The sequence below is a fragment of the Phoca vitulina genome, unplaced genomic scaffold, assembly GCF_004348235.1.
Source record: "Phoca vitulina isolate PV1807 unplaced genomic scaffold, GSC_HSeal_1.0 scaffold6, whole genome shotgun sequence".
NCBI classification, from domain to species: Eukaryota; Metazoa; Chordata; class Mammalia; order Carnivora; family Phocidae; genus Phoca; species Phoca vitulina.
The window spans coordinates 12854074-12878873 of NW_022589709.1; the positions used below are offsets into that span (position 1 = coordinate 12854074).

At 37.1% G+C, this 24800-nt stretch overlaps 1 protein-coding gene and 1 pseudogene across 2 annotated transcripts; one reads left to right on the forward strand and one right to left on the reverse strand.

The window, feature by feature from the left end:
• Window positions 1–675: 675 nt before the first annotated feature.
• Window positions 676–24714, reverse strand: PANK3 (pantothenate kinase 3). 2 transcript variants are annotated; one of them, XM_032403685.1, is made up of 7 exons: window positions 24361–24714; window positions 17203–17555; window positions 14256–14509; window positions 12226–12402; window positions 11057–11180; window positions 8870–8995; window positions 676–7742 (listed from the first exon to the last, which is right to left on the reverse strand). In XM_032403685.1, exons 1-7 carry the CDS (start codon window positions 24386–24388, stop codon window positions 7692–7694), a joined length of 1113 nt encoding a protein of 370 aa, XP_032259576.1. In that variant the 5' UTR covers window positions 24389–24714; the 3' UTR covers window positions 676–7691. The 2 variants fall into 2 exon arrangements, with proteins under 2 accessions (XP_032259576.1, XP_032259577.1); XM_032403686.1 differs by lacking the exons at window positions 14256–14509; window positions 24361–24714 and having other exon boundaries at window positions 17203–17286.
• LOC116632092 lies at window positions 19548–20464 on the forward strand (annotated as a pseudogene).
• Window positions 24715–24800: the final 86 nt, after the last annotated feature.

A 24800-nucleotide genomic window follows, 5' to 3' on the forward strand; every position in this document is an offset into this window, starting at 1 on the left:
AACAAAGCTTTTATAATAGGAAGTATCTGGCTGGCGTGGTTGGTAGAATGTGTGATTCTCGGTCTTGGTCTCGGGTTTGTGAGCTTGAGCCCCATGTTGGGTGTAGGGGTTACTTAAAAATAGTTTGAAAATCTTAAAAAAAAAATAGGAAGTGATCAACAGACTTTAGATGCAGAAACATTTGTTTGCTCAATACACAATACCCTTAATTGAGGAACATGTCAACAGAGAAGAGCCATCTTGCTTTCAAAATGTATAAGCTCTGTGTATAGAATCCAATATGAACTCTTTCCCTCCTGGAGTAAGTGAATTTTGAATGAAGCACTTAGATACTCACTTATGTGTGTAGCCTTGAACTACTTTTGCTCTTCAGTGGCTTATTTCCAATTGCTTGTGGTACTTCTATCCTTGGAGCTAAACTACGCCTCAAATCTGTATTTCCACACCAAACTCATCATCTTCCCCCTTAGTCACCATCTCACACTTTTTTCATCCTAGTTGCTATTTACTGGATTTTTCTTCTTTTAAGGGTTTAATTATTTCAGAGAGAGAGAGAGAGAGAGAGAGAGAGAGAGAGAGAAGGGTGGGGAGGGACAGGGAGAGAGAATCTCAAATAGACTCAGCGCTCAATGAGGAGCCCAATGCAGGGCTTGATCTTACAACCCTGAGCTGAAACGAAGAGTCTGACACTTAACCACTTAAATGACTGCACCACCCAGGCATCCGGGGGATTTTTTTTCTCCCCTTAAACACAAAGGCTATGTACTTCCCGGAGGCATATTGGTAGTCTTCATGTTGTCAACCATTCCTGTATGCCTGGAATCAACAATCATTCAATTTGAAAATAGAGACGAACTTTCCAAATTAATTCCTCACATATTAAGATCATCTCTTTTCCTTTTTTTTCTTTAAACAAAGCTAACAGTCATTGTCTATTAAAAGTAAGTAAATGAAGTTTTGGTTTAGAGGAAGCATGTATGAAATGACACGTCCAAAGTACCACAAGGTTCTGTCATCTCCTGTGGAGCATATCCAAGAGTTTGGAAAAAGCCCTCTGTTGTTGACATGCATTCCTGGTGCAGGGTAACATGGCCTCATTTTGAGAAGAAGTTAAGTTTAAACATTTTAATAATTGAAAGTCCTACCAGAATATGATGGGAAGAGGAAGGTGGGGAAAAACTGTAATTCTATCTTATAGAGGCAGACTAGGTAAGGACACTTTCTCTACAGTGAATTCACTCAGCAAGTATTTATGTACTGAACGCCTTCTCTGTGCCAACTACTGGGGAGAGAGCTAAGACTGTGCCGTGTGTCCTCGCGCTCAGAGTTTACATTCTATTATAGGTAATTTCAATTACAACTTTAATTCAGAGTGAAAACGCGGGAGTACAATATATAAAATGAAATAATAAAAAGATACACATATTAAACAACTTAGAGAATTTATTTGGAAAGTAGGAAATAAAAAGAATGATTTTAACATTTATTTAGAATATGAACAAAACTAGAAAAAGTTAAACTACAGGAAAGAAGGCAGAGAGTACCAAAGTTGGCTTAATGGCCATCCAATATAAACAAGCAAAACCTAAGTTTCTTTCATGCAAATAAGCATTAAGAAGAGCACAGGAATGTTTATACAACAGGCCACAACAAGTGTTTTAAAAATTTACAAAAGAAAATGTACATAAAAAATAAACTGGACAATTTACAAGAAATGTTTTATAGGTTACAATAGGCTATAAGTTAATTATGAATAAAATTTGTAGCACATCATACATTTTTACATCACAGATTCAGTGTTAAAAGAATTCCAACATGACAAAGCTTAGACGTGACAAGAACAATGTGATAGAATAAGGCAACTTAAACTGAAATGGCTCGTGTAAGTAAAATTAAAACATACAAACATCTAGATATGATTTGGTCAATAACTGGGCAGGATTAAGACAAATGCCATTCAACTTCAGTCAAAAAGTCAGTCTCAATGTAGTTCAAATAAAAAGGAAAGCATACAATATATAAAAATAAAATAAAACCGTCTTAATAGGACTTACATCCTAATTCCATTAATTATATATGGGACAAAGAGACTAAGATATTGATGTTAGGTGTATAAAGTTACCTTTTGTTTCTAAACATTGCAAACTAAAAAGGGCATCTCAGAAAAAAATTATAAATTTAAAAATGGCTTACTTAGTATCTGCAGTAACTACTGATTACGCCAGGTATGATGTCCATGATTCAGAGATACAACGTAAGGCTAAAATAATTTCAAACTATTTGCATTACTTATGTATACTTTACAAATTATGTAAAAACTCAAACGTTTTCTTTGAAAGCTACTGAAACTGTAAGCAATGCAATGAATGAAAGATGTTAATAGCAAAAAAAGTCAGCAATATCTTAGAAATTCAGTTGCATATTAACTTCATTTACTCCTTTGAAAAATATATTCCTCATTAGTTCTTTTAAACACAAAATTAGTGGCAGCTGCAGCAAAATGACTGAAAATTTCAAAGAAAAATAATCTCTTAACAACTCAAAGAGCCAGAATATAAAGATTTCTGAATTTTTTTTTTTACGGAAAAAAAATTATTTCCCCTCATACACATCATTCGGCACAACTATTTAGTACTTGGAAGTCCCAGTATCAACTCACTGCTATATTTATTTTAAATAATAAGCTGGGAATGTCAGAACCATGTAGAGTCTGATTATTCTCAGACAATTCTAAGGATAAAAGCATTTTGGGTCTTCATATTTGATGTAAATGGCTAGAACACATGATATTTCAACTCACTTGGAGGTAATTAAAATTGTTTTATAAATTTTGCTACAAAATGTGTTTGACAAAAGCAGTAAGTAATTCCTAGAGGGGGTTTATCCCGCATCTGTTCCTACTCATAATGATCAGAAAGAAGAAACAGCTTAAAGAAAAGGGCCACTAAAAATCCCAAATATATCTAATATTCAAACATTCATGAATCTAGCAGGGTGTTTCTTTTTGTACAATGGAAAAGCTATAATAATGTCCACATAATTTAAAAGTTAACACAATAAAAATTCCAGATACTCCCACAGATTAAAGTGTGCAACCATGCGTGTGCACATACACACACCCACTTTAATAATAATATATATAAAACCCCTCATAATACTTTATCTACTAGGCTATTACAGACAAGAACATAACCTTATGAGAGTAACTAATACCATTCTACTGGCTTGGTGAGAATCCAGAATCTAGTGCCTCTATCAACATATACAAATCAAATTAACTCCAAAACAGGACACAACATATCTGAACAAATTATTTTAGTCTTTCCAAATGCTGCCATGAATGGAGCAACTTTTTTCAAGATCCTGACGATAACTGAGTTGTTTCCCATTGTATCAAATCAATTCCCTCATTTTACAATGAAATAAAATAACATTCAAAGAATTTAGACCAGTGGCTGGCACTGTTTCTAATATAATACCAAGTTAAGATCCCACATCCCTTGAATACACAAGCGATAACACAAGCAATAGAGACTGCTTTGAGAAGACTTTTTGGAAGTGGCAATTACTCAGAATTTTAGACATGGTCAAAAAGGTGGGGTGATTTACTTTTTATACCACCATCATTTTTATTAGGCTATTAAAAATACCTTAAAGGAAGAAAAAAATTACCTCTTTTGGTCTTTGATTATTACTAGGCTCTGTAGAAAATATAAGACCATTACTGTCTCAAATATGGAAAACAGACAGTAATATAGATAAAGCACATTATTTTCTGAGGTTATCTGATGACAGAAACAAAGTTGGCTGAATTCCTTCAGTATTAGAATAAAACCCACATTTAATAAACTCATTAGGAAAATAGGGCATCAGTGACATTTCCTGGCAAATCATCTTAAATAAGGTCAAAGAGTATTACAAAAAGGCAATCTATTTCTAATATTTTGCTTATATATACCACAAAACAATGAGTTAAATGCAAAATAATGCACACTCATTTTTTCTGGTTATTACCCTTTGAACGGTTTTTACATGGCTTTAAATAAGGATTTCTAAACTATATTTTCTCAAATGCAATGGACTAAAAAGCATAAAGTGCTTAACAGAAAAAAAATATACACTATACAAAATATGAACATTTTTGCATATAACAAGCAGAGTGGTTATAAAGGGTATCTGGAAACTATTGCCTTGCTAAGCTTTCCACCCAAGAATGCAACCTTAGAAGTCAAGGCAAGATGTGAGAGACTGCTCTTACAAGGCAAGAGTTCCATCAGACATAGAGGAAAACCTTTCCCTTTAGCTGCATCATTTTTCTTATAGAAATGGGACTTTCAGGAACTGGTACCTACAATAATCACATTTGCATGCAAAGGTAAAAAGCTCAGGAATCTTTACAGAGTCTACTATTTGGCAAAGAATCTGAACCTCTTGAAAGACTGTCAATGGCCATGTATATTATTGGCAATGGCACTGACTTAACCCAAATGAAGAGCCCACCTATTTAGAGTAGCTGAGCAAGGAATGCCCCCGTTGACAGGCAAGCAAGTCTAATACTATGTCTTTGGAGAAACTGGGTATAGAACTGAAGGCCATTATTTCTAAACATCTCTAGTTAAAAGGCAATCTTTTTTTGGGGGGGGGGGTGGCTGGTGGTGGAAAGTTCTAGACCTTGTGTTCTTCATCAAGCCCCAAAACAACCTGATAGTGCTCTTTGTATTTGAAAATATTTTACCAGTTTTTAAGAATGGAAATTAAATCCAAAAGTTGTAAAGAACTTGTGTGTACAGAACTCAAGAATTAAAAGGGTCTCTTTTTAGTCCTTTAAAATTGTCTTCTCAAAGTTCAATTACATAAGGTTGGGTGGATTTAAGTCCTGGAATCATCAAATTTGCTTCAGTGAAGGAAACTGACATTTTGGAGATTGTTGAGGACAGTCAGGATGGGTCTTGGGCAACTTATCAGTATCACTAGAAAAATGATATACAGTATGATAAAATGGCAGGATCCAATGTAAGACATTTTTGGATTGGTCAGAAATACAGCTAGTCTGTAAAATAAACTAACCCAAATTAGCTACTTCTTAACCTCCTTCTGTATTTAAAAAAAAAAGTTCCCGTATTTTTTTCCATAAAAAATAGTATTTCCCATATCCCCTCTCAAACAGTCTTTAAAAAGCCTTTATTCATAAAGTTTTAATGGATACATGATAGTGTTCATTTTTTTTTTTAAGAGCTACTTCTGGAACTGCACTGTCTAGTACAGAAGCCACTATCCAAATGTGGCTTGAGAACCTGGAATGTGGTTAGCCTAAACTGAAGTGTGCCCACCCAAAGTATAAATATACACGGGTTTTGAAGACAGAGTTAAAAAACAATACATTATTTCCTAAATAACGTTTTATAGTGATTATATGTTGAAATGGTGACATACCAGGTATACTGGGTTAAATAGAAATGATTTTCACCAGTTTCTTTTTACTTTTTAAATATGCTTACTAGAAAATGTAAAATTACGTATGGCTTACACTTCATGTTCTTAAATTGTACAGTCTAATAGAAATAGAGCTTTGAGGCATTATGCTGATCGGGCTAAGAACTAAACCTATTTACCACTGTATGCTTATAAAGAATTTTGTGAGATTATAATAAAAAACTAGAATCTTGTCAGTCTTTATCACAACTTCGTGTTCATGCTTATTGCTCCAGTAATTCTTGATTATACATGAGAATAGCCAAGAGCAACAGTGGTGAAATGGTTGTTCACTGTATATGCATTTTAACCGGTAACTTCAGTTTCAAAGGACAAAAGTATGAATCACAGTCCGAAATTAACCAAAACATTGATCAAATTAATTTACATGGACTCTGACCATTTAATTTCTTTCTTAAAGACAGCCCCAGATCTATAGCTGCTAATACAGTTTGCCATGAACTTGAAATTATCATTTAAAAATAAAAACTTTTTGTACAAATGTCCAAATCACAAAATTTTAAAATAAATTGAACACATGGCTCTTTGTAGTGACAGAAATATCTTGCCATAACAATGGAAACATTAAAGTAAGAAACATTTAGTCATTGTAGGTTTTCAAAGTGACTTACTGACTCGACATGAATTCAAACTTCCAAATATTCTAAATTCTAAAAAATTACCTTACATGCTTTTCCCTCTGAATAGTCACTCCTATTATTCATATGTTCATGTCTTTAGATTAAATAAAACTGAATTTTAAATATTTGAGCACAAAACTTGAGAACTGTAAGGAGAAATGTCTTTTTCAAGCACCTCTACTGCAAATTGTTCCTTATGGAGGAAAATTATGTTCCGTAAAAACATATTAATACTTCTTTCTTCCTATAATGTAAACAATTTTTAAGCTCTTCAAAGTATATCCACATTTACTGGTAATTTAAGGAAGTGAATGTTTTCCCCAAGTCTACTTCTTAAACTAATTAATTAACAGGCTTGAACAACTTTGCTGAACTACTGGACCTCCAAAAATGTTACTGCCAAAGTATCTGAAAAAATTAGTAACATTATAAAAAGTGACTTCAAAATAGAGAACAAATTCCAAGGGAAAAGGATTTACAAATTTTGGAACTATAATGTCTTTATTACCAGAATGTACAAAACACTGATCCTTTTCTAATTTTGCAATACTGCCTCAGACCCCTACAGTTTCAAAACAACTCATCTTTTAGATTTCCATGACATCTCTTTAGAATAAATGTGATTTTGTTGCTGTTCGTAATAGATTAAAGTCTCTAGCTTTGAAGTTTCAGACCTAATTAAACAGAAATGACTAAGTTCAGGCCCGAGATAAATGTGGTATAGAGAGAGCACAGGTCTCTATCAATGCACACAAACCATATTCTATTAGTGTAGTCCTGGGACCTCATTAAATGGATTTTCAAATATGTAACTAAGTCTCTATAAAATACAAAACATTTTTTAAATATAATGATTAACATAAAATACAGAAAGTGCAATTATCACCAATTATGTGATTTTCTAGGATTCATCTTAAAATTCAGGCTAATATTTAACAATAGTATTTCAATCAAATTATGGCATTTGAAAAAGCTTGTACTTCTGGGAGAAGATCACATAAACATGCTTTTTTGGTGGGAGAAATGTTGAGAAAACTACAACCATGAATAATTCATATTGCCTTAACATTTCTAAAATCACATCAAAACGATCATCTTTGATAGCCATTTCAATAAGTTTGATACAGGGTATGTTACTGCCCACTTACTAGTAACCAAGACACACAGAACGCACTTGCAACAAATATCCAGATCCAATTATCTTCAGGAGCTTAACATTTCAGAGACTTTAAGATTTGTGTTTGAGCATACAGTACTGCAAGAGTTGGCTACATAAAATAAATAGAAAATCTTCTGAGAGGAAGCTCAATAATCAGAGGCTGTATTGCATTTTAAGGATTTAACACTGGATATATACAGAAGGGAAAGCATTTCAATTAGAAATACTTCACATGTTACCGAGCTCCCTCTTTTAATATGGCAACTTTTAGCAGCTTACCATTGTGACATTTAAAAATCAACAGGAATAGTGCTACTCTGTTATCCTTTGGTTCCCAGTGACAATAATGCAGTAATAATGCCTCTGGTTTTCAGTTCCTCATGGATGACATTTATTAGCAGAGAAAAACCTGATGCTTTTTAGCTGAAATTTGGCAGCCCAAGAAGTGCACCAACTGCTCCAAAGTATCCCTGTATAATTTTAAAACAATTATTAATGCAGTTCAGCTTTTAAATTAGCATACAATATTAACTATTAGGAACAGATACTTATGTATAATCTATTTAAGAACTTTTATTCAGAAACCTACCAACTTCTGTGTTGTCAGCTAATATTTGAAAAATATGAAATACATTTATTTTTTTAAAGATTTTATTTGAGAGAGAAAGAGAGAGAAAGAGAGAGAATGAGGGCGGAGGGTCAGAGGGAGAAGCAGACTCCCTGTTGAGCAGGGAGCCTGACGGGGGACTTGATCCTGGAACTCCAGAATCATGACCTGAGCCGAAGGCAGTCACTTAACCAACTCAGCAACCCAGGCACTCTGAAATACACATTTTTTAAAGTGTGGCTTGTAGACACTGAAAAGCTTCTAGGGCTGTTACTACAATTCTGAGCCCCTCTCCTCTTTCCTCAGTACAAGTCCTTTGGTTCCACCTGCCGCTCTCCCCGCACCCAGTAGTACACCACAGTGAGAGCAGTGACAGCGAAACAAACGCAAGAGAATACTCTGAATCTGTGTTATTAAATTATTAATATGTCCATTTGACTAGAAACAAAACAATTCAAGGTAAATTTACTTAATCCAAAACACCGTATGAACTGATAATTTCAGATCAGAGTAACTGGATGTAGTGAATGAATAGGAAAAAAATCTTGAAGAATCTTCAAAATTTTAACAGTGGTCCCTGTGGAGGTGGGGGATGAGGTTGTGGTGGGAGGATTCAGAAGAATTTTCATTGCTAAATTATTTATTTTTGTGGTGTTCACATTTAATATTTGTTATCTCAGGGGAGAAAAAAAAAAGAAAAACAAAAATATACAATTTAAGTACACAAGCAGCCCCAATATTTAAGGAGCTCATAAGACCTAATATCCCTCTCTCTCTTGGTCAGAGGAAATGGGAAACTCCATCTTAATGGGGTGCCTACCAGGTTATAGTTAACGCCTACCCCCCCAACTCAAACTGAAATGGGGGACTCAATATACTATTTAGGTAAATCAGTTTTATACTTAAGAGTACACAGTAAGAAGCAATGTATGAAACCTGTATATAAAAGCATGCTATTAAAATTTGCAAAGCATTACTTTCCTATCATACCTCATGCTCTAGAAACAATGCTTTCAGTTGACCTTTTGACCAATAATCCAGTGCATATGCCAAAAGTTTCATTGAGAGAGTATTGACACGTAAAAAGTTCCCAACAAAGACAACTCGGTTTATTTTCTAAAAGAAAAGAACAAAGAAAATGAGTTGAAGTAAGAATTATCAAGTAGAATTTATAATAGAGTAGGGTTTAGAAAATCTCTACTTAAAAATGTAAACAACTACTACCCTATTTTTTAGTGTCTATTACATTCCTAGTACATATATCTCCACAATCCTGAATATTTAAAATTTAGTTCAGGATATGACACTACACATTTGTGAAAACCCAAAGAATGTACACAAGAGTGAGCCCAAATGTAAACTGTGGGCTTTGGGTGATAGTGATGTGTCACTGCAAGTTCAGCGACTAACAAAGGTACCAATCTGGTTCTGGATGTTGACAGTGGGGGAAGCTGTGTAGGTGTGGGGTTCAAGTGTATATATGGGAACTCTGTATTTTCTATTCAATTTTGCTGTGAACCTAAAACTTCTCTAAAAAATATAGTCTATTTTTTAAAAAAGTTCTGGAAAGACTTTAGTAAATGATTTTAGGTGAGACTGGTTTTTGAAAATGGCCAGTAAATAATCTATTAAGAAAGTAATTTGGAGAAACAGTATTGAGATTAAAGGAGAAAAACCAAGGAAGAGTATTTTAAATGGGTTTAGGATTAAAACACTGTAAACTTGAGGCTTCCAGCATCTCCGGCCCCAGCCTACCCTATCAAGTCACTCTCCGCTAAGATTCCACTCACTAATTTGGTTCCATATATACCTTGAAGGAAGTCTTATATGGAGGAACTGGTGTTTCAGTCTCGAGAAAACCTTTCTACTCTCACAATATACTGAACTTTGAGTATACATTTTTGCACACTGAGTTTGGGTAGTGTAAACTATGGCCTTAGTTACTGTTAAGTGGCCAGTGAAAATCTAGATCTACAAGGCTAAGAAAAAAGGTCCCAGATTATTGTCAGCCCCCCAGTGTGAAATATTCCCTAAACCTGGGTTAGAACATCTGTTAGTGGCTCTCTCAACCAACTTACTACGCTGTTACTGAGAAACTTAGAATTCTGGATTTAAACAGAATAATTCAAATAATTAATTTGGGTCTTTTCACAGTTGTTCTCTGCTGGAGCTTCTCTTTCCCCAAATATCTGCATGCTGATTATCTCACCTCCTTTCAATATTTATCCAAGGATTACATTTTCAATAAAGCCTTCCTTCAACAATCCAATTACTCAACAATTTGTCTTCTGCTGGTCTACTCTCAATTCTCTTCATCTTGTTTGATTTTCTTTTTTAAAAAATTGCATTTATCACCAAATACATACTAAAAATTTATTAAATCACTAGAATGGATGAAGTTGCATAAAGTCAGGGATCTTTGTTTTTTTCGCTAATGTATCCCAAGTGCCTAGAACAATGCCTGGCACATGGTACTCTGTAAATACTTCATGAATAAATGAATGAATAAATGCAGGATTCCCTCAAAAAGTAAAATTCCCACTTCATTTAAAGTATTTGATATTTACAAAAATTAAGTGGGAAATACATCTATTACATGAAGGCAGAATTGTATATATAATCTCCTTCAAATAAAAATAACCCAACAGTGAGGGTAAATATAGGAGTACATGCTTTTTGTAAGTATACATCATTCAAAGTTCAGGTGAAGAACAAGTCTCAATGCCTTCATAGCCCTGTACAATGCTGCTTGATCCATATGCAACAAGGCAGCACTGTAAAGAAGCCGAAGGCAGTAAGAAAGCTTCTAAGCACCTCGCTAATCAAATGCAACATTAGCAGCAAAAAATACCCCTTTCAATAATTAGTTACTTCAAAAACGTCCTACGTTTGGAAAGAATTTTCTATCTTCAAGAAATTTAGGTTGTGTATTTCTGAAAAAGTTTCTAGATAAATTTGAAATATAAGTATCTCTTTGTTCTATTTCCAACTTGAATTATCTGCTACTTTCCTTAAAGGTAACATAACAATTAGGTACACATGGCATATACAGCTAATGAGCCTTGGGATTTAATGGAGGAGATCTCAATCCTACAGGTCTCTAAGGAACACAAAGAAGCCCTGCTACATGTACATAAAGCTCCAATCCACATTTTTCAAATAGTTAATTTTTTTTACCTCATTAACAGCACACATTCGTGCCACAGAACCAATGTTATTGGTGATAGTAACTAAAGTAGCTCTTGCTAGATCTTCTTTACTAACAGATTCTCGTTTCTCCTTATAAATCATATTCCCAAAACTGCAGAGAAATGAAAAACAAAATTCTGTTGATAATTAAGAAACACTTCATACATTTTTGGAATTTATCCTACAGATAAATTTACACAAGTACAAAATAAGGTATGTAGTAGCAAGGTTACTGACTGACCCATTGAACTATACAAAGCAGAATACCGGAAACCACCATCAAACTCTGATAAATCCACACAATAAAATACCAAGAGGCTGTTAATAAGGGAGGGAGGGTAGGAGAGGGGAAGGTAAAGGAAGAGAAGGGGGAGAGAAGAAGGGGGGAGAAAGAGAGAAAGGGAGGGAGGGAGGGCGGCACAGAGACTAGGATACATTGCCTATTGAAGAGTACATATAGTAGTATGCTGTATAATGGTATATTAATACTACCTTCTGAAAGCTACCTTCTGTATAAGGGGAGGATAAGGATATGTATTTATATTTGCATGAAGAAATACTGAAAGGATATTCAAGAATTAATAAAAATGGTTTCCTATGGGGTACACCAGGGGAGACTTCTTAATGTATATAAACATTAAGAACAGCAAAAGCGTGGGGCGCCTGGGTGGCTCAGTCGTTAAGCGTCTGCCTTCAGCTCAGGTCATGATCCCAGAGTCCTGGGATTGAGCCCCGCATCGGGCTCCCTGCTCAGTGGGAAGCCTGCTTCTCCCTCTCCCACTCCCCCTGCTTGTATTGCCTCTCTCGCTGTGTCTCTCTCTGTCAAATAAATAAACAAAATCTTTAAAAAAAAAAAAAAAAGCAAAAGCGAGAGAGATCACAGGAGGAGAGGGAGAAGCAGACTCACCGGTGATAGGACAGCCCAATGCAGAGCTCGATCCCAAGACCCTGAGATCATGATCTGAGTTGAACGCAGATGCTTAACTGACTGAGACACCCAGGTGCCCCCTTAATGTGTATCTTATTTTTGAACTACATACGTGTTCAAAACTTGGAACCTAAACTGGATAACAGTAAGCCCCCTAAAAACTTCCTGATATGTTGCTTTCTAAAAACTAAATAAGCAACTTTAATTACAATATAAATATTAAACTTACCTAGATGCTACAGCCCAACCTGGCAGACCAAATCTTTCATAATCTCCTCCGTAAATATCACGGACCAGCTTGTCAGCTTGGGTGCTGTCGCCTTTGGATGCCATTTCAAGAGCCTCTTCAAAACTTTCACAGCCAGTCAATAAACAGCATAAACCCAGAAAAGTACCCCCTCCAAGGCTGAAAAAAAAAAGAAATAAAGAAAACTGGGTAAGTTACATTAACACACTGTATTCTTTCTCCAGAGTAAAAAGATGGAATATCCATGTAATTAATAAACACAAAGAAAGAACACATTGCTAATGCCAAGTGCTGAAATATCAACATAATGAAGAAAAATGCCAAACTAAACTTGTCAGATGAAAGAATAAACCAAAGGGGGAAAAATCAGTTGGTGATAGCAACATGAAGGCAGGAAGAGATGTTGAATATCTTCTAATATCTTTACCCAAATCCTTACACTTTGTAATTGCTAAAAATAAATGCTTTTACATGTGGGGGGGGAAGCAGTAAGTGTTAAAAATTAGTACCATATGAATTAAAAGGAGAAAGCTTGCAACTCTAAATGGTTTCCAGGAAATGATTTAGTGAAAGGCCTATTTACTTGGTCTGACAAGGCTGAAATCAATTCAGTGTGACACATTAGCATTTAAAATGACCCAGAAATGAATATGGTGAGAAAATTTATGTCAGGCTGGTCAGTACGTTAATGATAAAAATTTACTTGGTTCTACTATTTTTTTGGATATACTGATAAAATGAAATCATGCCTCTCTAATCCCTAAAATCAAAACCTTTGCTCCCCAGTCTCACCTAAATTTCTAACAGACTCCATGTATCCCTGATCACTGCTAGAATTTAGTTAACAGACTGAATTTCTTTTAGAATGAAATAGGTAATATTTCCCTGTAAGTCTTTGGCATAGAGTCATAATGGAGGTAGATTTTTAGCCACCACAGAGATAAAATACTAATTAAATTTAAGTATCACTTAGAGGTGCCTGGCCAGCTGAGCACTGACTCTTGATCTCAGGGTCATGAGTCTGAGCCCCACATGGGGGTAGAGTTTACTTGCAACAAAAAATTTAAGTATCACTTTAGTAATAAGAGTACTACTTTAAAATGGCAATGAGTTTTTTTTCATAAACCCCTATCTTTCTTCCTCAAATAATTAGGAGCTTCTACCCTTAAAAGCTGATAAAGTATCAGAATCATAAGAACAATTTTTAAAAATTTTTATTTCACAATATTTCAGGCATCATAGAAAATCTTATGGGATATTTAGAACAGCAATGTTATCCCATAATGAGCTCATGTTAAATTCATCTTATAAGAATTATTACAGGGGCACCTGGGTGGCTCAGTTGGTTGAGCATCTGATTCTTGATTTCGGCTCAGGTAATTATCTCAGGCTAATGAGATTAAGCCCTGCATGGGGCTCCATGCTCAACTGAGAGTCTGCTTGAGATTCTCTCTCTCTCTGCCCCTCCCCCCACTCTCTCTCAAATAAATAAAATAAATCTTAAAGCAAAAAGAATTATTACAATGTTGCCCAATAGGACACTTAAAATGTGAATCTAATCCAACCAGCATGCAAGCTGACCAGTGGCAAACTTCAGGCTTAAATAGATCGATCATACAACAGTGGAGAAACAAGGAGAGGAATGCTTTGGAAAATAGGAAGTTATGGGACACAGTGAATCATGAACACTACCATCAAAAACTAATGATGTACTATATGGTGACTAACATAATAAAAAAAAAAAGTTATTGGAATCAGTCCAGATAAAAATTTCCTTTTACGATTATGGAAATTTTGATGCCAATTGATGTCAAGCAAATATAAATATTTAATTATTTTAGTTTGAGTCTTTATACACATACCTTATAAAACAGTATTATTTGCAACACTTTAACTTATACTTGCACAGCTACATTTTTTGCTATTGCACAAATGCATGTTAGAGGCTTGATTTCACAACTTGTGGGTATAAAACAACATGAATGCTGCAATAAGAACAGAAAGGTCACTACCTTGTCCCGGTTACTCGTTTATAGTTGTCTTTGGAATGGACTGCTAAAATACTGACTCCTGAACCAATGTTCACTATCAGCAGTGGATAGGGATCATCCAGGTTAAAAGGCATCTTTTGGCATCGCTCAGGTTCTGAGGCATTAGCAAAATAATAGCACTCTGCTTGTCCATTGAAACTGACAGAATCTATATACAGCAAGCCCTTTACAAGGCAGTCAAGTTCATCCAGTTTGTGCAGGTGGAGGTTTCCAATCTATAAAAAACACCACAGAAGTTTTATAAAGTGAACAAGGGACAGTATTCAAAATATTTGACTCAACTGCACTGTATAATTTTCATGAACTTTATAAAACTTCAAAATCATCTATGACCCATACATTTTCCCTTCTTTTGTTTTGTGTCAGAATCTTAGTCCAATGGTTCTCAGTGATAGTGGTATTACCTCTGGATGCATTCTGAAAATTTTTAGGGATATTTCAGTTTTCACAAAGATGGAGTGGAGAAGAGGACCAAACTAACATTTAGTGGGCAGGGATTTGGGACGCCCGATATCTGCAATGGGTAGGGCAGTTGTGCAAAAACAAAGTTATTATCCTATTCCTGTCTTATCTTTGAGCCTTCTGACAGACATTTTTTTAGGGAGCAGTAAGAAAATTTGTTTGTAAGGGTGCCTGGGTGGCTCAATTGGTTAAGTGTCTGCCTTCAGCTCAGGTCATGATCCCAGGGTCCTGGGATCAAGTTCCACATTGGGCTTCCTGCTCAGCGGGGAGCCTGCTTCTCCCTCTGCCCGTTCCCTGCTTGTGCTCTGTCTCAAATAAATTAAAAAAAAAAAAAAATTCTTTATAATTATCTGAGCCTATGTAAGCACAAAGTATTCTTTATATACATGCTAAATTTGCTAGGAATGCAACCACCATATAAACTGAGGAAATATTGGACTTTTTTATTGTTTGGAATTTTCCCAAGTGTTATTTAGCATCTTAAGAGTGTTGTGTCACAAACAGCAACACCACTTATGGTACAAGATTCTCCAATAAAACATACCGTATCAATCTACTAGCATTTGTGCCTTTAAAATTCATGGTGAATTTATGTTGAAGTGCCAGCATCTAACTCTCTCATTATGCCTTCTCATGTGATCATACCAGAGAATCTACCAATTTCTATACTATAGTTTGGGTACTAGTCTGAAATTATTAAATTCATTTCAGGTTAGTAAAGAATATATTATAAACTATTCGTAAAAAAGATCTCAGCTTAGAGATCACTTCCTCTGGGAAGCTTTCATTCTCCAGAACTTGTTAGGTTAATACTACTCTGGTGTTCCCATGGCACTGCTTTTCGTATCAATACTTGAGGCGTTGTACTTTTACTTATAACTCACTTATCTGTGTGGTCTAGAATACTGCACTCTTTCAAGGCTAAGAATGTGTCTTATTCCCAGCTGAGTTCTGTGTCTAGCATAATACCTGACACATATTACCCGACACATATTAAGCTCAAATATTTAGCTTAATAAATGATTGAGCATCAACATAAAGTTATTAGAGAACTTCATCACTAGAAATTATTGATACTTCTGGGTCGCCTGGGTGGTTCAGTCAGTTAAGCCTTGGCCTTCAGCTAGGGTCATGATCCCAGGGTCCTGGGATTGAGCCCCGCAGGGCTCCTGCTCAGTGGGGAGTCAGCTTCACCCTCTGCCCCTCCCCTAGTTCATGCTAATATAGGAATAAAAATCATAAAAAAAAAAAAGAAAATAATTGATACTTCAATGTCAGGTGAAAGCTGGCTTCAAGGATACTGCTTCTGGTAAGAATTCTAGCAAACACTAAATATCACATGTTCAAGCAAACTAGTCTCAAATCTATGAAATTTATGTTCAAATTACTCAATAAATTGAATACAAATCAGTATTATCCATCAAAAGAAAAAAATTAGTAACAATTTAGACTTTTAAACTATCCCAAAGTTTAAGGGGCTCACTTATGTCAGCCATAAGCGATAACTTATCTTCTATTAACAGACTTTTCTTATATGAATTTAAGAAATTAAATGGTTCACATGCATATTTTCAAAGAAAACAAATTTCAGTACTTCCAAATGCCAACTTTCTAATCTTTATTCTACAGGAAAGGATTAGAAGCTTGGCAAACCCCCACTAGCACTTAATCAGTGTTTACGTAGTCCTCTTGCTATATCCAAATGACCCCCTTTGAGATAGGAACATGGTAAGGTTGGTGGATAAAACCAGAAAAAAGGGCTAACGTGACTCTCACTCAGATGTCTACTTAATCAAAAGACGCGGGCTTCAGCTGATTTTTTGGGGGGGGGGGCAAGGAAAGAGATGGCCCTGGGAGAGAGGACTGTATGAATAATACATAAAAGCAATGCATACATAGGACAGTAATAGAGAAAATAATTCAAACGCCACTTATATTTGGCTTTGTATGCTGCCAAATTCATTGAAATCCCCTTTTATTGTAGCTTTATAGCAGTCCCTGAACTTAGCAGGTTTTACCAAATATTATGTACAATAAGCCCAAATCTGGGCAATTTTTTACGCAGCCTATAAAAGCTATTTAAGTGCCCCAAATGAAAAGCTGGTCATGAATACATACTTCCTCCATATCCAGCATGGGGAACTAATCTAGGAAACAGCCTCGTATTTTAAAAATTAAAGAGGGGGTGCCTGGGTAGCTCAGTGGGTTGAGAGTCTGACTCTTGGTTTCGGCTCAGGCCACGATCTCAAGGTTTTGAGACTGAGCCCCGTAACGGGGTCTGTGCTCAGTGCGGAGCCTGCTAGTCCCTCTCTCCCTCTGCTCCTGGCCACCACCGCCGCCGCGCACCCCCCCCCCCCCGCTGCCTCTTGCTCCCACACTCTAATAAATATTTTAAAAAAAAAAGAGAGAATGGGTATCAATTTTTGGTTTTGAGTAAGATACCTACTGTGCGAAAATCTTCTTCAAACTTGTAAGCACCACCTCCTGTAGCACATAGCACCGTGTGTAATGTTGAGAAGTTTTTATCTCTTCCCATTTGAATAAAAGTAGGCAGGTCGTGAGTCGGAAATCTGATAAAGTGCAAGTTCCCTCTTCGCCCAAAAAGTGTTAAATCCTTCAGTTCAAGGTGTACATCCCGAATACCAGTGGATCCATATGCTACATTAGAAGTCAAATATTTCCGGATACTTTTTAAGCTCTCAACTTCTTCTTGTTCTTCCTCTGCTGTGATATCAATAGGTTCAAAATATGAGAGCTTTACTAGAGTCCCCCCAATGTCCATGCCAAACCATGGGAAAGCTGTGGATTAAAAAAAAAATACATATATATCAACTTTAGAAATGCAATTTAGGAGCTAATTAGCCACAAACTTCATATATCCTGAATCATGCAGTCAGTATTTTTGGGGTAAGATGCTTCTTCTATGTGCAACTCAACTTCTTCCCTTCGAAGTATTACTTTATACATTTTCTAAAAACCTGTAACATAGGATGCTTAGAGCTGGCCCAGGGCCTTTTAATTCCTGGTCAGGTAGGTATTCCTTTTCATTTATTAAATACTTGTCATATGCCCCAGACGACCAGGAAAAATTTGGACCAATTCTGTTTTAATAAATAGGTCATCACCTACGGCTTGATAATGTTTCTAATAAGATTTTAATGCAATAAAACTGGCCTATAATTACTTCAAGTAACCCAAGGGAAAAAGTACCTCCTTAAAAAGAAATCTTATTCTTTGCTCATTGAACAATGTATTTCTTTGGTACATCTGGTTAATAAAATTAGCTGTTAACGTTGAAGATAAAGTCTACTTGGGCACATTTGGGCAGGCAGTTATATCATTTGGGTTTGGAACTTGGTGCTCTCTCACTAACTGGACTTAATATGACTTTGGAAAAGCCATTAACTTCTCTGAATCTTAGTTTATTTAACGTCTGTTTCTATTCTCTGGGATCTTAAACAAAATGAGAGAGACTCAAGAATAATTTAATACTTAAGATATACGTATTACAGAATGCTTCAGAATAAATTGTATTTAACAGTTTATGTGTAAGTTGTCAAGGAAAACTAGTTCCCTCCAAAATCTGTTTCTTAAATATTAATATTTTATTTGATATATCTGACTATTAGAAACCAGGTACATACAATTCAACAAGAAAAGATTCTATCCATTTCTCCATTTCAGAATTTATGTTTACCGAAATTAGTAAGTAATATTAAATGAGGAAGGAGTAATTCTCATTCTCTTCTCCTGGAGAAATAGTTCATTCTTTTTTTTTTTTTAGCTCACTTGTTTTTGTATTTGAAACCCGAGTTCCAGATACAGATCTACACTAAAGACAGTGTTAAAAAAGAAACTTAAAAAAAAAAAAAAAAAAGTGAAATGACTTAAGACCATAACCTGGGGGGCAGTAAGACCCCAAACAGGCACAACACTTTTGTGTCACCTATAGACTTTTATAAGTAACTAAAACGTAAAAGAAACAAGACTAAATTTTCTCAATTTTTAAATCCCTAGTAGCAAGCCCCAATACTAACAGTTACAGAGAGAAAATTCACAGCAACTGTTTGCTTGGACAACACACTGAAAGAAAAAACAATATGGAGTAGCTCTACTGATCCAATAAATGAGAGATAACTTCAGAATTTTCCCAATCTGTTACACAGGTATGTAATTAGGGCACTTTTCAATGGACATTAGATAAAACATAGGAATGCTTCTGACATTATATAACTAAAATCATTTTTAAGGGGCGCCTGGATGGCTCAGTCAGTTAAGCGTCTGCCTTTGGCTCAGGTCATGATCCCAGGGTTCTGGGATCAAGTCGGCATGGCATTGGGCTCCTTGCTCAGCCGGGAGCCTGCTTCTCCCGTGCGTGCTCTGCCTGCCGCTCCCCCTGCTTGTGCTCTCTCTCTCTCTCTGATAAATAAATAAATAAAATCTGGGGGGGGAAAAAAAGGCTTTTGTTGATATATTTGCATCAAACAACCAAACTTGTCCTATCTGAAAAAGAAAACTCCACACAGAAAGTAAAAAGAATTTGTAAACAAAACTATGTTTTAGTATTACAGTATATCAAATCCCTCATTTCTTTTAAATTACATTAATTACTAAAGAATATTTTAAGATATGTATGACATGTAACACATAAAGAATAACCACCACCAGGGGTGCCTGGGTGGCTCGGTCAGTTAACTGACTCTTGGTTTCAGCTTAGGTTGTGAGTTCAAGCCCCTCACTGGGCTCTGCGCTCAGTGGGGAATCTGCTTGAAGATTCTCTCTCTCCCTCTCTCAAATAAATAAATCTTAAAAAAAAGAAAAATAACAACCACCAACAACCACAAACTCATGAAACAATTACTACCATTCAATTTTAAATCTTTGTGTGACCCACTTTTGTACACTGACTAGAGGAACAGAAGGTTCTATGAAAAAACTGCAAATTAAATTGGAAAATTGTATGATTTCTTTAACGGTTATTGCCTACAGAGGTAGGTTTTTAAAATTAAGAATGCAAAAAGCCCAAGACTCATTTCACATCTAGCCTATGAGATACATCTGTTCTTTTAGTGCTACCTGTTCTTAAGGGAAGGGTAACTAGAGATGCTATATTGTAGATGATGAATATCTCAGTAATCATGTGCAAACGAGAACATTACATGTCCTTTCTATTTCTTACTAAATCTCAATTATGACAGTTTTCTTCTTAAAATCAGGAAGGTAGGGACTGAAAGAACTCAGCCTTGCCAGTGACTCCAAAGAAAAAAAGCTGGTGACAGCCACCTTTGGCATAGTGAGCCTTTTAACTCAGCAGAGTTCTGGATTTCCTTTCCTTATGCCAGAGGGGGAGAAAAAAATCACATTAGAAAAGTATGGGCGCCTCTGCCGCGGGAGTCATGGAGGAGCAGCAGCCTCTCTGTGCTACCCTATGACCATGGGCCTCAACACGGGCCACAAGGTCACTTAGAACATGGGCAAGCTGAGGCAGAGCCGCCGCCAGGGGCGCCTCACCAAGCACACCAAGTTTGTGCGGGATATGATCCCAGAGGTGTACCACTTCCCCACACGAGCGGCATGCGCAAGGTCTCCAAGGACAAGTGCACCCTCAAATTCATCAAGAAAAGGGTGGGGACACACATCCGTGCCGAGAGGAAATGAGCAACGTCCTGGCAGCCAGGGGGAAAAAAGCAGCAGCCAAGAAGGACTGAACCCCCTCCCCTCTGTATGTAATAAAGCCTCTTTGGAACTGAAAAAAGAAAAAAATAGTAATTTTTTAAGAATTTTATTTTTAGGTAATCTCTACACCCAATGTGGGGCTCGATCGAACTCACGACCCTGAGATCAAGAATCCCATGCTCTACCGACTGAGCCAGGAAGGTGTGTCCCACAGAAAACACAAATTCTTAATTATAATCCATTCCTATCATTTAGTAAGTGGTCTGATTACCGATCTTTACATTTTCCAGTACATTAAAAAAAAAAATACATATTTTGTCACTGACCAAAACAGGAGGGGGAAAGGGACATGGAGCTCAAACTTTATTTGCAATTCTAAGTATGAGGCAAATAAATATAAGGTTATTAAGTACAACCACAGGTCCACTAATAGCTCATGAAGTAAGAAAAATAACGGTTTCCTAAAAAATCAGGCAAGTATCTATACCTATAGCTTTGTTGCTTCTAGCCAAGAGACAGGTTAAAGGTCGGTCACCAGTGCATGAGCAGGCTACTTACTGCATATAACCTCAACATTTTTTATTCTTTGGTAATAAAACTCTCCTCTGCCAAGGTGAAAATAATGAACCAAAACACACATTTAAAAAATAAAACACACATTCCATAACTACAAATGAGTACTTTGATGATGGGAAATATGCACTGCCTTCTCCAGACTTTCCTAGAATCTATTCGGCCTTCAAAAAAATAACTCGTTTCTCAGCTGAGCCTAAGAGAGCTGTCAATAGCTCCCCATCAGTAACAAAAATATCCAGAACTAGCATAAGCATAAAGTGCTACCAAGAATTATCTTTCTTACCAGGTAGATTGTGTATGAAGAAACCTGCCAAGTCCAATCCCTTTGATATCTAGCAGAAGATATCTTGCCACAAGGCAAACTGCTGATTTCTAACAAAATGTGTTTTAAGAGTTTGGTGTCTTGCTAGGTGTTGTAAAGGGGTGGGGGAGAAACATTAAAGAACTGTTTAATTGCTATTGGCTCCATGCAGATTTCAGCCCAAAGGGATCCTATGCCAAATTAGGATTTAATTGTTCTTTAGCAGAAAGAGGGACCAAATGTTGAAAATGTTTAAAACATTAGTGGATTATTTTAAGAAACAAAATTCTAAAATGGGCATGTGCACTGGTAAATTCCAGGTATGCTTCAAGTTCTTGGATAAAAGAAGACATTCATTTTGCTCTTCCCAATAATCATTCCAAATAAAAATGTTGGTGTTTTGAAATAGACTAAGAAAATAACCACCTTCACACCTTTAGTATCGTAATTCCTTAGAAGAGTGTTAGGTAAATATTTTTTTTCCTTTGGTATATTAGTACATCTAAGGGAATATTAGAAACTATCATATTCTATTGTACCTTATTATCTATTGGAAGGGATTTTTTTTTTAAAGTAGGCTCCACACCCAGCATGGAGCCCAACATGGGGCTTGAACTCACAATCCTGAGATCAAGACCTGAGCTGAGATCAAGAGTCAGATGTTCAACCAATTGAGCCACCAGGCACCCATGGAAGGGATAATTCTTAAGTAATGATTCAATTTACAAACAGGCCAATCAAATTATATAGAAGCAAACTACACACATATGTCATATACTTCCCTCTGCTCTTGACAAAAGCTTCAGGTAACAGCTTGGGTTAGGCAAAGCAGAGACTCAAAAACCTTTATCTTATCAAATTAAAAATAAAAAATGTATCTTTTACTATCATCTTGTTAATTAGGCTACATGCCACAAAGGTAAGCAAAACAAAGGTTGAGGGGTGCCTGGGTGGCTCATCTGCCTTTGGCTCAGGTCATGATCCGAGGTCCTGGGATGGAGCCCCACATCGGGCTCTGAGCTCAGCAGGGAGCCTGCTTCTCCTTCTCCCTCTCTCTCTGCCTGCCTGCCTGCCTACTTGTGATCTCTCTGTCAAATAAATAAATAAATAATCAAAACAAAAACAAAAACAAAGGTTGAACATACCTTAAGACATCCTGTCAGCTGAGGTACAAAGGAACCCATGATTGTCTGGCTTTTTAATATCTAATATTTAAGCAGTGTGAAATATTTAAGTAAAGGTAAAGCAAACAAACATTGCCATTTTTCAGGTTTCCATATTTTCACTAGCAAAAATTTTTCACTAGGTTAATGTTTGACTTCATCCTTTCCTTGGAGTTGAATTAACACATATTTCAGATTCTAACCTTTTACTCATACAATCCAGCAGATGAAACTAATTCCTTTTCTTATTTTCTGGTTAAATACATGCATTTGATTTATAATCTCCTAATATATTAGTGATGTATTTAAAAGCAATGTTTTCTAATACTTAGGTGTGCCCAAATCTAACAAATCAAACCACTACCATGGCAAAAAGAAAAAACCGTTAAGAGTCTGCATGAGCTTATCATAGTTAAACTTATTTTACTAAATGGAAGTTCTAAGACAAGCAGGGAAAATATATGTGTTAATGGAAGATGTCCAAGTGTTTTACATTACTGCATCTGTTCAAGATTAGTTTAATTCAGCAAATATAAAAAAAAATTAGAAGTGGTTCTATAGTACTGTCACTTAAGCCTTCACTTATAGACTCCTTGAACAAGAACTCTTTAGTTACCACAAGAAATCATCATTAAAATATTTTTTTCTTCAGCAGGCAGATAAAACCACCAGATCTGAAAGGTTTCTCTAAGCATTTCAACTAATCTATACCCCTATGGGTGCAGAAGAACGAACCCTGGACTATGAGTCAGTCGACTTAGGGGAACCTCATTAGCACAGGGTTGGTTGGTACAGCCTCGGAAAAGTTACTCTGGGGCTAAATAAATTCAATTTCCTCATCTGTAAAATTAAGACCAAATTATCTCACATTTAAATAGTGATTAGTCGTTTTCAGAGTGCTTTGGTATGTTGCCTTTCGGGTGAGATTAAGAGAACCCTGAAGGGCCAGGAGGGAAGGTGTCAATGCTCCCTTTTATAGATTTCTTAGAACTCTAAGATCACATGAGACACTAAAAACTGTTAAATACCAATACAATTCTAAGATAAGCATGCTTCCCCACATTCCTAGTTCCCCTGGGAGAATTACTTACAAAGTATGAAAATCATGAGTGATTAAATAAACTATTTATAGGAGTAAAAGGTTTTTAAAAGGCTAAAAATAACAAGGAAATGAAAGTTGATCTGGTCTCTTAAAACATGTAAAGAATGTTTTATTAAAAAGTACGTACATACGTAGTCGTAGAAAAATCTCTAATAAGAGCATTCACCAAAATATTAATAGCGGTTAGCTCGGAGTGGCAGGAATACCCATGATTTTTATCAAATTTTTTTTTTTAAGCAAACACGACCTAGTTGTTATTCTAAACAAAAACAAGCCAAGGCAATTACCCACTGGTAAGTTACAGGCGTGTTTTAAAAAGACTAATTGTAACAGCAGTGGCAACTCCCAGGAACACACCAATATTTCAAGGTCACAAGCGGGAAGCACAGAAATTAGTGGGAAAAAAAAGGGGGGGGGGGGAAGGATGGCAAATGCCCCCACGCAAACGACACCCATTTTCAACCCGACTTCAGAGGAAGCTGGGTGAGTGGACTGGTAGCTCTAGTCTTGCCTGGCAAAAACCGAATCAAAAATTCCTCCAAGCGCGTCCCAGATCTCGAGGAGGAAGTGGGAGGAAAGGGCCAGGGGGCGGCAGGCGTTCGTCACGCGCGCACAGGAGGATGGAGAGGGAGCCTCCATCCCGATGCTGAAATGGTCCTTGCGCCCCCATGCCGTGCTAGGCGCCGGCGAGGAGCGACAGGCCGGGAACGAGGCCGCTCCGCTAAGGCGCTTCCACACGGCGCCCAAAGTGCTCTCCCAACCCGACAGGCCCAAACCCCATCTTACAGGGTTTCTTGGCATCCTTGATCTTCATGGCGTCTGCGGAAGGAACCAGGCGAAGCTTCGGGTCCGGACCACGCAGGGTAGTGGCTGCGACTCCGGAGGTGCCTGGGCCGCGCGGGAAGGCCCAGCCGGTTCCTCCCCTCAGGCCGGGCGGGGCGGGCCCAGGGCGGGGCGGCGGCGCTTGAGGCGAGGCCCGGCCCAGGGGGCGGCCTCCCCACCCCCGCGAGGGTGTGCCGGGACCGAGCGAGCTGGGGAAGGCCGCCGGCCTCGCCGCTCCGGGGCCGCCCCCCGCAGCCGCTCCAAACAAAAGGCCCCGGTCCCCCGAGCCGACGCCGCCGCCGCCGCCGCCGCCGCCGCACTGAGAAATAGCCCGCCCAGGCCGAGAGCCCACGTGACGCGAGCTCCCCCTCTCTCCGCTCGCCGCCGGCTGCTGGGGATTGTAG

What these genes read in the sequence shown, in the direction of transcription:
- PANK3 (XM_032403685.1), bottom strand. Translation starts at nt 24,388, where the DNA reads ATGAAGATCAAGGATGCCAAGAAACCCT. An exon ending in CAAGGATGCCAAGAAACCCT is followed by an intron (nt 17,556 to 24,360) that starts GTAAGATGGGGT and finishes TTTAATCCACAG; the next exon opens with CTTTCCCATGGTTTGGCATG. An exon ending in GAATGTGTGCTGTTAATGAG is followed by an intron (nt 8,996 to 11,056) that starts GTAAAAAAAATT and finishes CTTTTCTTTTAG; the next exon opens with AAAATAAACCGAGTTGTCTT.